The sequence below is a fragment of the Lepidochelys kempii genome, chromosome 3 (assembly GCF_965140285.1).
Source record: "Lepidochelys kempii isolate rLepKem1 chromosome 3, rLepKem1.hap1, whole genome shotgun sequence".
Lineage (NCBI taxonomy): Eukaryota > Metazoa > Chordata > Testudines > Cheloniidae > Lepidochelys > Lepidochelys kempii.
The window spans coordinates 207,236,814-207,252,629 of record NC_136382.1 but is presented as its reverse complement, the minus strand read 5'-3'; the positions used below and the strand labels follow the sequence as shown (position 1 = coordinate 207,252,629).

Here is a 15,816-nt window from a genome sequence, read left to right as displayed (position 1 = left end):
AAAATATGATTTTTTCTTTTTAACTGAAGAAACTCCATCTAGCTATTAGTGTGTGAAAAATAGGATTTACATTTCAAGGAAGATAAATCATTTTCTTGCACTCTGATAGCAATACTTAGACTTGATATGCACATAACACTCAATGAAAAGGGGCTCTATAAAGTTTGAAAAACTTTGGTTAAATGAAGTGACGATGATCCTCTGACACTCCTCCACTGTATATCTAGAGTCCTTGTGCCTCAAGGAAATACAAAGAGACATCAAGCTCTGGGAAATGGCTGGGGGCATCTGACATATTAAAAGCACTGGACAGAGATACTGTCTTGAAGCCAAGGTCCCAGTGTACTGAGGCCCTTCTGGGTTTCATGGATCATTAGGTCACATTGTAAAGAAGCTACACCTATTTGAATGAGCTAGCAAGTAACATGTTTATTATACAAACCCTAGATTCAAATGAACATGCCAGAATCTATTCTAAAAAGTTAGGAAGGACATTTAGTACAAAAAACACAAATTAAATGCAATTTTAAGGGTTTAACATACACAAGTACATGTTAAGGCTGTCACAACAATCAACACTTTGCCATTGTGAATAAGTGGTATTTTGTATTACTGTGAATAAATCTGCACATATATTTTAGTCACAATATGAGCAAGTTACACTTGCAGAAGAGACCTTGTTGTGGAATTCTGACTTGCCTGTTTAAAGGTTCAAGCTTGATTTAGCATTAACTGTTTAATTTTCTGTAGTCAGTTTACTAAACTCTTAATCAGGCTCTCAATTAAGAGGCACATCTTCTGTTCTCTCTGCTGATTGCTGACAGTGTAACCCAATGGCACAATCCCTCTGAGCAACTGGTACTGTAAAGTATTTGATACCGTAGTCACATTGTACAGATATTGTTATCCTTGAGCACCTTAATCTTTTCCCCCATTTTAAATAGGTTTAGATTTAATTACGTGATTTTTCCATTCAATACTGCAAGTTTTTTATAACACACTTTGCATAGTTTTTGCCTTACTCTGAACTATCTTAATCATTACTGCAATTTTATCTAATTTACTGAAATGAGACTAAACTTGTTTGTCACAATATAAAAATGCCTGTAAAAATGATCTCTTTAAATTTACCTTCATTCTTTTTCTTTTTTCTTTTTGTCGTCTTCTGAAGTTCTCCTAAAACACGAGTAAAGACAACTGAAGTAACCCAGTCTTAAAGGTCTTTCCTGAGACCCTCCATTAATCACCACACAAAGAAAGATTAAGTAGTAAGTCTGAGTAGGCATCATGGCTACAGACCTCTGAGGCTTGCAGAACTGAACTCTTCCGTGGCCCCATCTAGGATTACTGGTCTATGGCTTTTCTAAGCCACACTAGCATCCTATGGAAAACACCCTGCAAAACTGAAGGGCTTTCAATATGGCTCACAATACCCAGAAAATTACATTGGGACAACAAGATCTTTGAAGCACACATGTGAAGATGCTGAAACAGAGTTTTGCCCATCTGTCCACCTGGGTGAAGATACTACAGAAGTCCAGATGCTACAGGTAACTCAGCATAGATACACGTTTCTTGTCACAGTTGCTAGTGGCTCAAAAAATTCCTGACCTTTTTTTATTTTAAGATCCTGGATCTTGCTCCAAAGCCTGTTCTTCTACAAGTGTCAGGTTTGCTACTGTAGTTTAGCATATCATATTGAGAGAATTGTAGATTATGGTTATGACATACAGTACATCCTGCCAACATTGAAACAATGTTTTTCTGACGGGATACTCAGCACAGTTCTGTTACCTTGATTGAGGGGTTTTATTACTCTCCTTTTTTTGAATAAACTATTTAGGATTGTTTGCTTAGTACTTTCTAGCAATACAGGTATAACCCAGGTGCTAGGAAAATGCTGCAGTGTAGCGAGTTGTTGACCATTTTAAGTCGAATTTCTTTGAAACAGCTGAAGGATCTCTTCTGAAAAAAAGCAGCACTGTAATATTTACTGATTACAACACAAACATAATATATTTCTCTAGAACTTAACTAAATTTAATACAACGCACAAAGCTGCCACCAACACATTTAGCAGGGAATTTGTCAAAAATCTACCTGCTGGAAGAAAATATAACTAAAAATCCATAAAAGTAAAGAAGCTTTAAACAAGTCAGACAGCCAAAAGGACTGAACAAGTGCAATTATTTTGGTATTCTAAAAGCATTAATAGTTAATGCTTTTAGAATATGAAAATAGTCATTGGTACATTAAATTCTGAAGAACCCTTCCGTGTAGCTAACAGGTTTGACACAAAGCAGAAAAGTGAATACATGGTTACTTTTAGCCAGCTTTTACACAGAAGTAAGTGCTCCGAGTCAAGGACTGTCTTTACAGTAGTGTCATGTACTGTGCCAGCCTCATTCCCTGCACTAAAATAATTAATTATGGAGGGCTTGAAAAATCCACTCACCTACTGGCCATTGGCAAGAAAAAAGCTTGTTTTTTAAAACAGGACTTTTCAAATCATTATGGTTGAAAAGAACTAAATATGAACTGAAAAATACACAATGGAGTGAAATCTTATCTTTTAGATCATTCCAGTGCCTGTTAGAGTTCAGAACTTTCCCATGTTGCTGCAAAGTGAAAACTACGCAGGGTTGTCTATTTTCAAAGGTGCTATTCACTACACTGTGGGCAGCAGTGAAACTAACAAAAAAATCACGCAAGTTTCACTACAGTGTTGCTTGAAACAAAGAAAGGCCATGGAGTTATTCACTCTAAAGGATGACTCAAAGGGGAGACTGGTGAGGCAGGAAAGGGAACTGTGTGTGTGAAGAGACTAGCCTTATTTCATTATCAGCGTTTCCTATATCATTGTACAATACAATGAACATCTTCAAAGTAGTAACTGTGACACTGGCAAACCAGATGCCAGCTCATGCCAAGTGCTCCTGGGCCACACTCAACACTGACAGATGCACAGCTAGTAACCAGGCTGGTTTGCCTGTGTTAGTGTTATTAAAACTGATCGAGTTATAAGAAAGTGTTTAATGTTTAGACTTTATGAAATGCTTGGCTAATACTGCATCCTTATGTAGGATGCTTATAATATGTCCCATATTTTAAGGTAATATTTAAGTGTTTTCTCTGCAACTATAAAAATGTTTACTAAAACTATAAAACCCTAGTCAGGAGAGAAGCATTACCAAGTGTGAAATATTAAATTTACCACAAGAGGTGTCATCACCTCCCCCACAAAAGGTGGCTTATAGACACCAGACAAGCAATTGTGGAACATCAGCGGACAAAATACTTGGCTGACTGCTTCCCCAACACTCATGAAGAGGGTACATGCCCAGGCTCTCGTGACACAACAATTTGAACGTGGGGGGATGGGCATAAACATTCTAGCCAAGAAGGAATTGTCATCACTATACTGCTTGGAATTCAGACAGGGCAAATATTTCTAAGCATAAGCTAGGGATCCCCAAGCTGGTTGGCTTGGGTCAGCCCTAAAGGACATATAAAGCAAGCACATTATAGCAGCTATTACCTTTTGGAACCTAAGACTCTCATTTATGTATGTTGATCTGCTTTAATCTTGTCAATAACTCATTTTTTTTTCTTAGTAAATAAATCTTTAGTTAGTATTATAGGATTGGCTACAAACATAGTCTTTGGTTTGAGATCTGAGGTACAACTGACCTGGGGTAATTGACTGGTCCTTTGGGACCTGGAGTAACCTGAATATGGTTGTGACGCTTGGTGTAAGGGACCGTCTGTCACAAAGGTAAGCTTACCCGGCTGGTAAGACAGATTGGAGTACCAAGGGGGTTATCTGTGACTTCATATTACTGTGCTTTAGGAGTTCACACTTGTTACTTGGCTAGTGAAATCTAGTTCTACAACATATAACCAACCAGTTTGGGGACACTCTGCCCAGAGGTTGGCACTCACGCTCACGAGCCTCTCTGGACAGCTTGACAGCAACGTTTTAAGGAAAACTGTTTCTAAATTCTACTAAACACTGCAAAAAACCAGAGGTTCCCAAACTGGGGGCACCACCAGGCTACTGGGGGGCGCACACACCTGACAGGGCTGCACTCCAGGGCCAAAAATGGGCTCTGTCCAGCAGAGGAAGCATATGGGGTTCTGCAAGGACAGTCTCAGCTGCCAGGACCAAGTTCCATGCCCATCTTGCTCCCCTACTGCCACAGCTACCAACTGAGAGTTTCACTCCTCTGCTGAGGAGGTTGGTGGGGACTTTGAGCAGGGAGCCATAGACTGCACCCAGGGAGGTACTAATCCCCTCCCCAGGGCCAGACAGATTGGCCCCAGCCCTTCTGTGTGGCCCCAGGGGCACAAAGCCTGCACCAGGGAAGTGGATGGAATTGTACTAAACAGACAGAGTCAGGAAGGCCAGTATTCATGGGGTACAGCCTCCTGCTCCCCTCCTGACACCAGGGCCAGCCCTTCAGTGCACCCCTCTTGCACTCCACTTATACAGGAGGACAAGATCAGGAGCTGGCTCCCAGTAACTGAGACAGGTGCGACTACAGCAAGACGCAGGCGGCTTCCTTGACGGCTACATGGTGAATACCCCTGCGCCTCCCATGGGGTACTAGGCACCCTGCTTCCTCCCTCCCCTGTGAGAACTGGGTACAGGGCACTCTTGGGTGCTGGGCACCTTGTTCTCCAACCCCCTTGGGTGCTGAGTACTCCCCCCCCCAATATCGTGAGTACTGGTTACCCCTTTCCCAGCCCCAAAGATATGGCAGGCACACGTGGGACATGAATCTGAAGGAGGACGCAGCAAGAAGTTGAGGAACCTGTGATATAAGCCATCTAAGATGATCGTGGAGTTCAGAAATGCTTTACCTCATCATCTTTCCTCTTTTTAAAAATGCTATCTTCAACTTCTCCAACAGCCAACATGATCATCTGTACCCTTTGTAGGTTGACATAACCACTCTCTGTGAGGTACCCCTGCAAAAGAAGAAAGTTAATGCATGTGGTGTAGGGGGTTCCTCCCAAAATTTTGGATTTTTGTTTTCTAATAGCTACACAAAAAGTTTAAATGTACCCCAGTTTTGTGCACCACATTTTTATATATGCCAACCAGACGATCAATTGCTCCCTCCCTGTGAACAAAGCATAAAAAGAGTTAAGTTCTAGTCTCTCTGCCACTCTCGTTTACAGCGCTGCTAGATAGATCCACAGAAACAAATGTCAATAAATCTATTCTTGTATATCCAGTGGCTTTACATACCTGATCTCCAAAGATGGCAAATGAGGAAGAAAGTCATTTCCCACGAAGAAACACATGAAGACCCAGTCATCTACACTTCTCTCAATATCAAAAGTAAAAGGCAAACTGGCCATCGTTAGCTCTTTTTCCAAATACTGCAACAAAAAAAACCAGACATTGGGAAGCTGGTCGGATGCTACTACAAATAGACTTTACATAAAGCAGCTTTACAAAACAATTTTGCATACCTCTCGCAGCACACTTAATCGGATAAAAATAAACTCTTGTTCAGAACCAGGAGGACAATCTGCAAACTGATCATGCTGCAGTACAAAAGAATATGGGAAAGCATTACTCACATGCTGGTCCACCTTAAAACTTTTTGGCTGAATATTAAAGGTTTAATCCAAAAGGAATTAAGTATAGAGATACAAGTCCAATTCCTGAAGTCTTTATACTATTTTTTCTTTGACAAATTGCCTACCAACTTTAATAGTAGTTTTACCCAACTAACTAGTAATGAAAGAGTGAGTAGTTTTCAAATTAGCACTGTACTGTAAAAAAGAGAGTCAGGTCATTCCATTCATATTACTGCTGTTGTACTTCAAACCCCCCCCCCCCCCAACAAAAAAAAACAACAACACAAGACAACAAAAAATCACCCACCATCTGTGGACACTAAACCTTACTACAATTGAACTAACAATCAAAGAACTACCACAAACTGTTAAAACTCTTACCTCTCCTTGTTTCTCCCTTGGCAAGCCTTGACAATCCTTAACCTCATGGCCAAACTGACTACAAAGACCACAAGGTTTGGGTTTATTTGGTTTAAACTCTTCTCTGATTATAGTGAAGTTTGGTTCATGTGTAGCTAGTCCAAGCATGATCAGATCAGCTATCAACCACAGCAAGAAAGAAAAGTAACGAAAAATAGACATTAAGGCTTGCATATGAGTTAAAGAATCAAGTGTATTCCATTTTAAACAACTGCGAGCAGGGCATGTGGGGGTGCATTCAGTACAATCTGAAATACTGTCCTGTAAAAATCAGTGTTGTTTGATACTACAGGTATAAATTAATTCTTCAGCTATGGATAATACTGGATCTTGCTCCCAAAAGTAAAGTAGAGCTTCCAAAAATACATTAACCAATCCATGGGATACTTCAAATGCATGCATCACCCTAAGCATCTAGCTTATTCACCATCTGGAAACTGCCAGTGTTAAAAGCTTAATCAACAAACTTATTGCTACAAAGGAGGAGGACTTACCATCAGCCCCACACAAACAATGATGAGTGTTTGGGTCATGGTTTGGTTGAGCTAAACAAAAGAAAAACAAGTGTGTTCAAATCAAGCTATTACATGCAATTTCATCGATTCTTCTGAACACGTCTTACAAGTATACAACAGAAGTGTGCATATTTTAGTTGACTTACCTCTCTGTCTTCTAATGTAATCCATGATTTTGTGTTCCCCTTCACCAGGAGCACTTGCATCAGATAAAATAACCTGTAAAACGTTTAGAGCTATGTAAACATTTTTTTTAAACTGTGCTGTTGACATTAAGAAGCGAGTAAACATTTAAGATTTTTTGTCTTGACCATATGAATGCCAAACTCTTGAAATGTTTAGTAATTGCATCTAAATTACCTTTACTTCAATATAAATTATACACTCATTGCACCCAATTTAAGAGTCACTTGTTATTTACACTCTCTGAATTACTTTATTCAAACAGATTTTCTACCAATTCTCTTAAAATAATATGTTAACTTCATCATAGAGTACTGACTAAAGTTAGTAGGACTGACAGTTAGCTAATGTATCCAAAGTTTTCGAAGCAAGTTTAAAAGTCAGTTAAAACATGTATGAGACCCCCCACAGACCTCCTTTAGAACTCTGGAATCCCAGACTCTCAGATACCACTGTGATGTGGATCATACAAGTACCCAGACAGACCAACAGTGAAGTTCACAAACTCAGTTGCTTATGAAGGGAACTGCCCCCCAAATTAGAACACATTTTAACAGCCCATCTAGGGTAAAAGAAATGGTGAGCAGTCTCTGAAGAGGCTGAATATTCTCCCTCCCAACACAGGGTAAATGCAATGTTATCAGTCAGCAGGAAGACTTGATGGGAAAAACAGAAAAGCCAAAAAGACAAGATGATAGAAGTGATAGGAATCATTTTGGTTGCCTAGTATTGTGTTAATCATAGAAGCATAGAATATCAGGGTTGGAAGGGACCCCAGAAGGTCATCTAGTCCAACCCCCTGCTCGAAGCAGGACCAATTCCCAGTTAAATCATCCCAGCCAGGGCTTTGTCAAGCCTGACCTTAAAAACCTCTAAGGAAGGAGATTCTACCACCTCCCTAGGTAACGCATTCCAGTGTTTCACCACCCTCTTAGTGAAAAAGTTTTTCCTAATATCCAATCTAAACCTCCCCCACTGCAACTTGATTGTCGAGTGTTGTCCTCCAATCACTTGTAATAAATGAGATCAAGAACTCGGGCCTGAGACCTACAAGAGGCAGAACGCAAGTTAAAAATCCAATACAGAAAAAGAAAAAAGAATTTTTTGTAAGAATGTGGGGGAAAACATAAGAGTAGAGTCTTAACTCACACAGTCTTTAGAGACAATGTACCTTGGCTTCCAATACCAAATCCTATTATTGTGCTCCTTAAACCCCATTTTTATATAAAATCATAACAAATGGCTCTACTGGACGGTGTTATTAGGATGAAATGTATCTTTTAGATGAAAAACCTTGATGTGCAAGTTACCCCCATCTCCAAGAACACCATAGTGCCAGAAGACACAGCTAATCTACTGTTTAAATTTACACTGTTCAATCATACTATAGCTCAGACTAAAACAAACCACTAAACTAAAACAATTTTTTTTTGAAGTAGGAAAGTGTGAAACTTACTGTCAAATTTTTCCACCCTGGGTCATTGTTTAAACGATCAGCAATGTAATAGCGAAGGCATTTAGCAAGATTGTCCATAAACTCGGTTCCCTAAAAGGCGAGAGAAGAAAATAAATTAACCCATCATTTAGGTGTTAGCAGTAGCTGGTTGAAGTACAAGACTACTTACTGGTGTAATACAATTGCTGTCAAATCTCTCTTTCACTTCTTCTGGAGGAAGAAAGCCACCTACAGAAAGAAGTTTAACAAAAACACGTCAAAATAAATAAGAAATGAACGCCACTTTTGCAGGATTATCTGGAAACAAATTGCTTATCTGAAACAGTGAACAAAAAACATGAGCCCTTCTAATAAAAACTATTTTTTGATCCCTCCAACCCAAGAGCAAGCTGTTGTTACCACTGCGTTATCTTCAATCAAAATAAGCAGAGAATTAACAAGGAACAAGACTTCATGATAGTCATGAAGTATTTCAGACAAGGTCATTGAGAAGAAAAAAATGAGTAAGCTCAAAAGCTTGTCTCTTTTGAGAACAAAAGGTGGGCAAATAAAAGAAATCACCTCACTCATCTCTCTCTCTACTACTCTGGGACCAACACTGCTATACTGTCACTGCAAACATGAACTAGTTCATGCAGGAGGCTGCAAAGATAACTTCTTCTCCCTGCTACAAGATGCTGGACAGAATTTGCCAGGAAGAGACTTCCTCTAACTAAAGCTGTTCTTGGCTTCCAAGAACTTTCCTCCTATACCTTCTCCACTTAGGGTGGCCAGATGTCCCAATTTTAGAGGGACAGTCCCAATATTTGGGAATTTTTCTTATATAGGCACCTATTACCCCGCACCCCCATCCCGATTTTCCTCACTTTCTATCTGGTCACCCTATCTGCCCATGTCTCCTTTCCCTACCTGCACCGTTGTGCCTTATACCACTGCCTCTCATTTAATGCCACAAGCATCTTCGTTCTTCCTCCACAGCACTTTTGATTAGCTCTCCATTACAACAACCACCCCTCCTCTCCCAACCTAACCTTAAAAAAATTAAAACGAATCAAGAGGTGCATGGGAGAAAGAAGGAGCATTTTTCTTTTGCACAATTCACTTTAGACTGTAAGCTCATTGGAGTAAGGATGTATTTTCATAAGTTACTATACTATGCATGCTTGTGGCAGTCACCGAGCCCTATATTTTTCTGTAGTATCTAGCCTCTGCTATAGTAAAAAACGGTCTATTTCAAAACAAGATGCCACTCTCACACTTAAAGCCATCAGCTACTGAGTAGCATCAGGTATGATGCAAACATCTGTACCTTTTGCCAAAATTTCTTGTCTTATTCTTTGCTTCTCTTCTGCACCTTCCATTCCTTCCTTTGATGCTCTGAATCGCCTGGATCTCTGCTGATTCATTTTTGCACGGGGAGCCTAAAACATGTGTTATAGTATTTTACTCAACATTGTATTTGATGTTTTTTTCCTTATCTGCTCAGCTGTTTTCTGTGACTTGTTAACACCCAACACAGCCTTATGGGGTTATTTAGACAATACATCAGGGTGGAGACAATCACATAAAAAGTTTTGCATCTTCCAACTGGCTCCTCCCTTCTTTTACATGTTCCCTCCTCCCCCAAATGAGTTCCCATAGCTGTAAGACCACAGGAAGCTAGTACTAGTATCACTGTGTGTTCTTTTGCTGAGCCAATTTCTGGGCAAGTGGTCTGTGATTTTCAAAAGGGAATGGGGGGAAGAATGTTGATACTTGGTCTTCACCATCACTGGCTGATAAAAGTCACGTGAAAACTAAATATGCTCTCCAGGAAGTTTCTGAAGCGTCACAATGGTCCGCCAGGTCCACCGCAATTGCAGTGACCCCAAACTAGTAGTAGTGACTCAGGATTTCCTGGCTCTCTCATGTGGTCTAAGATAAAGTTATGGACTTTGAAAATAAAGTCCTAGTATCTCCAGTCTTAGAATATTAAAGCAGACTAAGGGCTTGTCTTCACTACCCCGCTACATCGGCGTAGCATGTCTGGTGAAGACACACTTTCGATGGGAGAGCACTTTGCCATTGCATCAACGTAATTACTCCACCTCAAAACAAGGCAGAAGTGGTGCAGACTTACATGGTAGTGTAGACAAGCCCTTAGGCTTCTGACCACTCAGACTTCAACCATCCTTTTAGTCACCCACCTATATCAATAGCCTCGTTCAGGTATCAGCCCTAGAAACCTTAAAAACATCCATCTCAGGACATGAAGCACCCAGGAAACCAGTAAAGCCAACATCCTCCCATAACTCTTAAGTAGTCACCAGCTCCTAAACAGTACTTAATCAGGGAACTCTGCTCCCAATTTTCTCTTGACATCCAGAGTTCCACTCCCATTCTTTTGGGGACTGCCCTTCCTTTTCTCCTTTTGGACTAGGAGGCTGTATTAGCAGAATGTCGCAGATCCACCCAAAATACCCCTCTCCCCTGTTCTGAAGCCATATTTTGTATCTTTCAACTTCCTCATCCCTTTCCAGGGATTCTTCTCATAAGTTACCAAAAAGAAAGTCTATCCTTTGTTACAGACAGGAGCAGTAGGCTAGATGATACGGGCTTATATTGCTATCAAATTGTTATAGCCATTACTTTCTCAATCCCAAGAAAAGTAGTATTGGGAGGTGCATAGCTCAAATTTCTAAAGATGATTTTGCAGAATATCCACTGAAGAATTACATTCCTACAATCTAGATGTTTCATTTTTCAAGGTATTTGTGGAGTGACTGAGCACAATCGAGGATGGATAATTATGTACGGATTGTTCTATTAATAGCAAAAATAAGTTTCTGCATGTTGACTTTATGATAAATTTCCTCCCTTCTCCTTCAAGATTGGTTTGAGTTCTTGATCGGATGCCTTACGGAGACATGGAAAAAGTGTGCAAGCATAAGGGAAATTCCTGAAGTTCAGGCTCTGAACTCCCAGTATAAGGTTCTCTCTTGTTATAGTTACAATTTCAGACCTAGAGATGATCCCAAAACAACGGATTCCCTTGACTCAAGAAGCAGACACCCATTTCCTCCATCCTTGCCTCAGCTTCCGTGCAACTTCCAGCTGCTTGGCAGGGTGCCTGCCCATCAGTTTCCTCTTTAGCTTTAGCCTATTCATGCCTATATTTCTAGTTTTATCAGGACTCAGTCTCCACATTCTCTCTTGTCTTACCCTCTACTGCTGGATATTCCTCATTAGATCTTTGCCATCTCCCTGTGTCTTTAGGGGATGGGAAGGAGAAGGGAGAATGAGCGCCTGCGCAGATCTGAATCTACACTAGAGTTACCCAAGAACTGCCTGTGGGTCTGCTAAAGCTTCTGCTGATTATTCACAGTAATGGGAAAAGTTGCAGCTCACACTGATCACAGGAGTCCTGCCCAGAAAGGAACACCAATCTGCTACAATGCATCCCTTTATTTTCCTTATCTATCCCCAATTACTAGCTCAATAATGCACAGTAGTTAGCCACTACATCATTGCCAAAGTTGATTTTATAAACAGCATTTGCTAGTGAGGTAGGATGCAACTTGAGACATGACTGAGGGTAGAAAGGCCTTTTATAATGCTGCCAGGTGCCTGTCTCAGTGAGAAAACTCAGCAGTGGGTGCTAGTAGCATCCAAGTCTCAGCCACTCACCATGTGTAAGCTTTAAAATTTCCCTGGCAACATAAATGAAAAACTTACAAGTGCTGTATAACTGAGAAACATTATTTAGTATGAACTCTCTCTTACCACAATGTAACACCACAGGTAATAGGTTTACTGATGACATTTTTTTGCATCATAATACCATAAACTGTAACACGGGACACAGTATCCTAAAATCTCTAGCAGAGAACATTTTATTTAAGTTTGTTTTTGTTTGTTTTTAAGGACACAGCAACATAATTGAGTGCATATACAAACATTTATAAGATCGCCACAATTGATATTAAAGATCTACAAATGGGGCGGGAGGGGGAAATCTTTCAAATAGATACACACAGGCAGAATCTTGAGAAAAACTGATCTGGAGCCTTTGAAACAAATTTTAGTATAACTGATAGGGTTACATAATCAGAAATGGAATACTTAGAATAATGCTTTTTTGTTGGGTTGTTCCTTCAACCAAAACACCTGTATTAACTTGTTTCCCAAGGTACTGTATACAAGTCAGCCAAGGCAAGCTGGGGAAGAAGTCAAGCAACAAACGTAGCTGAGTTCTTGAAATCTTTCAAAATACAATTAAATTAGTTGCTAAATGTTGTGTGTCCATTTGTATGCTTTTCTGATCTTTCACAGCCTGCTTGCTGCACAAACTACCACTGATTTGCCACAAGTACTCCTTTTCTTTTTACTGATTTCATAGATTCATAGGATTTAAGGCCAGAAGGGACCATTAGACTGGCTCTTATTTACAATGGACTTGTGTTCTGAGGAAGCAAAGCAAAAGCTATCCCACATAACCCTCCACCCCAATATAATACACTAGACAAGAAAGCTTTCTTTGCTAACAGTTCTTTGACATATGCCAAGGTGAAGTGTTAGTCAAATGTTGGGTGTAGTAATTGAAACAATACACATTAAATGAAAAGCTAAACTACTGCCTAATGAAGTTTATGAAAGCAGACAGCATCAACTTTAGCATTATATGGAAACAAGACAAACATTTCAGTACTTACTACTCCATCTATTGCCATGTAGAGAAGTCGTCTTGGCCTGACAATGTTGAAAAGTCTGTCAATGTACTCAAAAATGGCAACCATCATTTCATCTTCATTTTTGGGAGCTGGTCTATAATTTAGCAAGACATCCTGTTAATGTTTCAGATAATATATAATACAAACTATTTATGAAGTGACAAAAGTGTCACTTACTTGTCCTCAGGATGTGTACATGGATGGATAATACCATTCATATCCAAATACAGGTTATCAAACTCCACCTCATTAGGATTAGGCTTGCTGGTATCAACTGGAATTTTGATGCCATTGCATTCTTTAGGCTGTGAACACAGTAATAACAAGTCTTTCAGTATTTGCCATATTTGCAACAATTTTGTTATCAGAGAGGCTTTAAATACGTCAGACCCAAATGAGATTTAAAAAGAAAAAAGGTGAAGGAGCAAAGAGTTGAATATCAGCCCACAAAATGATTACACATAGACCATGTCTACACTACAAAACAGGCTTTGTTTAAAACTGGGCAAACATTATACGTTGTTATATGGCCACACAGACAAGAAATAAAACACTCCCACTACAATTAGGTAACATAACCAAGTTTAAGCCAGGGTTAAAACATTGTTCTTTAACATGTTTATATTTTTCCCCTCTGTCCACAAAAGCAAGAATAACGGTGCAAAAGAGAATGTTGTAGGGCCAGCAGGACCTTACATGGCTTCTGTAAATTTGATTGACAAAGGGACCTGTCTATAGTTATAATCAGTAGGAGGTTTTACAATATCAGTCCTACTTCAGTCTTTGAACTTTATGCAAGAGATGAACTGGCACGTTTAGATAAACCAGGGCCATTATTTATTTCTCCAATATTAAATACTTAGCTTTACAGCACAGATAAAACAAAAAGACACCACTACTTTTTGGTTCTCCCTCTCTTTTTAGAGGAGTCAAAATCATGGTGAACAGATGACCAATCTTTAACTTACTAGATTTTGGGGCACAGCAGAAGCACTCATGCCAATCATGCTAAGCATCACTAGTAACAGTGATAGGGATAGGAAAGAAGCACCTGCTTTCCCTTTACCTTTGGGAAACATTAGTTAAGAACAGCCATACGGGGTCAGACCAAAGGTCCATCTAGCCCAGTATCCTGTCTTCTGACCGTGGCCAATTGCAGGTGCTTCAGAGGGAGTGAACAGAACAGGCAATCATCAAGTGATCCATCCTCTGTCATCCACTACCAGCTTCTGGCAAACAGAGGCTAGGGACACTCAGAGCAGGTGTTGCATCCTTGCCCATCCTGGCTAATAACCATTGAGGGATCTATTCTCTATGAACTTATCTAGCTCCTTTTTTTTAAACACTGTTATAGTCTTGGCCTTCACAAGATCCCCTGGCAAAGAGTTCCACATGTTGACTGTGCATTGTATGAAGTACTTCCTTTTGTTTGTTTTAACCTGCTGCCTAATAATATCATTGGATAATCCCTAGGTCTGGTGTTATGTGAAGGGATAAATAACACTTCTTTATTTACTGTCTCCACACTAGTCAAGATTTTATAGACCTGTATTGTATCCCACACTTATTCGTGTCTTGTCCAAGCTGAGAAGTCCCGGTCTTCTTAATTATTCCTCATATGGAAGCTGTTCCATACTCCTACCCATCTGTGTTGCCCTTCTCTGTATCTTTTCCAATTCTAATAGATTTTTTTTAAGATGGGATGACCAAGCTGCATGCAGTACTTAAGATGTGGACGTACCATGCATTTATATACAAGCATGATATTTTCTGTCTTATCTTTCTCTTTCCTAACGCTCCTAACATTGTTAGCTTTTTATGACTGCTGCTGCACATTGCATGGATCTTTTCAGAGAACCATCCACGATGACTCCAAGATCTCTTTCTTGAGTGGTAACAGCTAATTTAGACCCCATCATTTTGTATGTATAGCTGGGATTATATTTTTCAATGTGCATTACTTTGCATTTATCAACACTGATTTTCACCTGCCGTCCAGGTTTGAGAGATCCCTTTGTAACTCTTTGCAGATTGCTTTGGAGTTAACTATCTTCACTACTTTTGTTTATAGTTCAAGGTGTGAAAAGAGTTTAAGATTGGCCTCGAAAGACTAGCTTCCTCCTGCTCCCTGTACACAGACAGATAAGATCCTGCCAACGCTCTTGCCCACCAGTAGTCAGCTTTCCCTTTTGTGGGGAGGGAGGGAATACATCTCATTCTGCCCACTGACTACCAGATGTTTTGGGATGCTCAGACACCACCCATTACCTTCCAGTTTGAGGAATTTGTCTCCAAAGCAGATTGATGACCATAATTTCATGACCAATAACCAGACAAAAATCTATTACTCAATTTTCCCTTAGACAAATCAGTAGTTTCCAACTTTCATGCCCCACGCTCTTCTTTCCACTCTGGCACATTGTAAAATGCCATTACCTAATGAACAGACCCAAAACAAACAGTTTAACAGATTGCATTAAACACCAAACAGATTACAGGCTGCAAACCCTGAATTTTCAAACTTCTGGAGACGGTCATTCCGCTGTCTCACAATCACACATGCTTTGGTCCTGCCTCTTTAATAAAAGGACTGCTACTGCTCTCCTTATAAATAGTAAAGACACCTAATGCTCTTCATTATTAAAATTCGCAAATCATTTTTGAAGAGCTCTAGCATCTCCGTGGTATACTACAGTGTCTTGAAACTTAGCAGGAAGATACTCCTGAGGGCCTGATCTCTGAAGCACCCAAAATTAGTGGAGACTGTTGCAAGTTCTAACCTTCATTTTCCCATGCAACTATCCCTGCACCTCACAAAGGTGTTCCAAAGACAAACTGATTGCTCTTTGTGAGACTCCGGTATTATGGCAGCAAGCACCACAGAAAATCCCTTGAGGAAATTAATAATTCTGTTTTCAGTGTAGAGAGAACTAAATAATGC

General features: G+C 39.9%; 1 protein-coding gene across 1 annotated transcript in view; it reads right to left on the bottom strand.

Annotated features, from left to right (window-relative positions):
* Window positions 1–15,816, bottom strand: part of XRN2 (5'-3' exoribonuclease 2) — an 85,339-nt gene that overhangs the window by 59,150 nt on the left and 10,373 nt on the right. The window contains exons 2-14 of the mRNA XM_073339797.2: window positions 13,053–13,180; window positions 12,858–12,969; window positions 9,476–9,587; window positions 8,336–8,394; window positions 8,167–8,256; window positions 6,674–6,746; window positions 6,507–6,557; window positions 5,974–6,131; window positions 5,482–5,556; window positions 5,255–5,388; window positions 5,069–5,126; window positions 4,864–4,971; window positions 1,132–1,176 (exon numbers count right to left, since the gene is read on the bottom strand). Of these exons, the coding sequence (XP_073195898.1) occupies window positions 1,132–1,176; window positions 4,864–4,971; window positions 5,069–5,126; window positions 5,255–5,388; window positions 5,482–5,556; window positions 5,974–6,131; window positions 6,507–6,557; window positions 6,674–6,746; window positions 8,167–8,256; window positions 8,336–8,394; window positions 9,476–9,587; window positions 12,858–12,969; window positions 13,053–13,180 (1,203 nt within the window). The remainder of the gene's footprint in view (window positions 1–1,131; window positions 1,177–4,863; window positions 4,972–5,068; window positions 5,127–5,254; window positions 5,389–5,481; window positions 5,557–5,973; window positions 6,132–6,506; window positions 6,558–6,673; window positions 6,747–8,166; window positions 8,257–8,335; window positions 8,395–9,475; window positions 9,588–12,857; window positions 12,970–13,052; window positions 13,181–15,816) is intronic.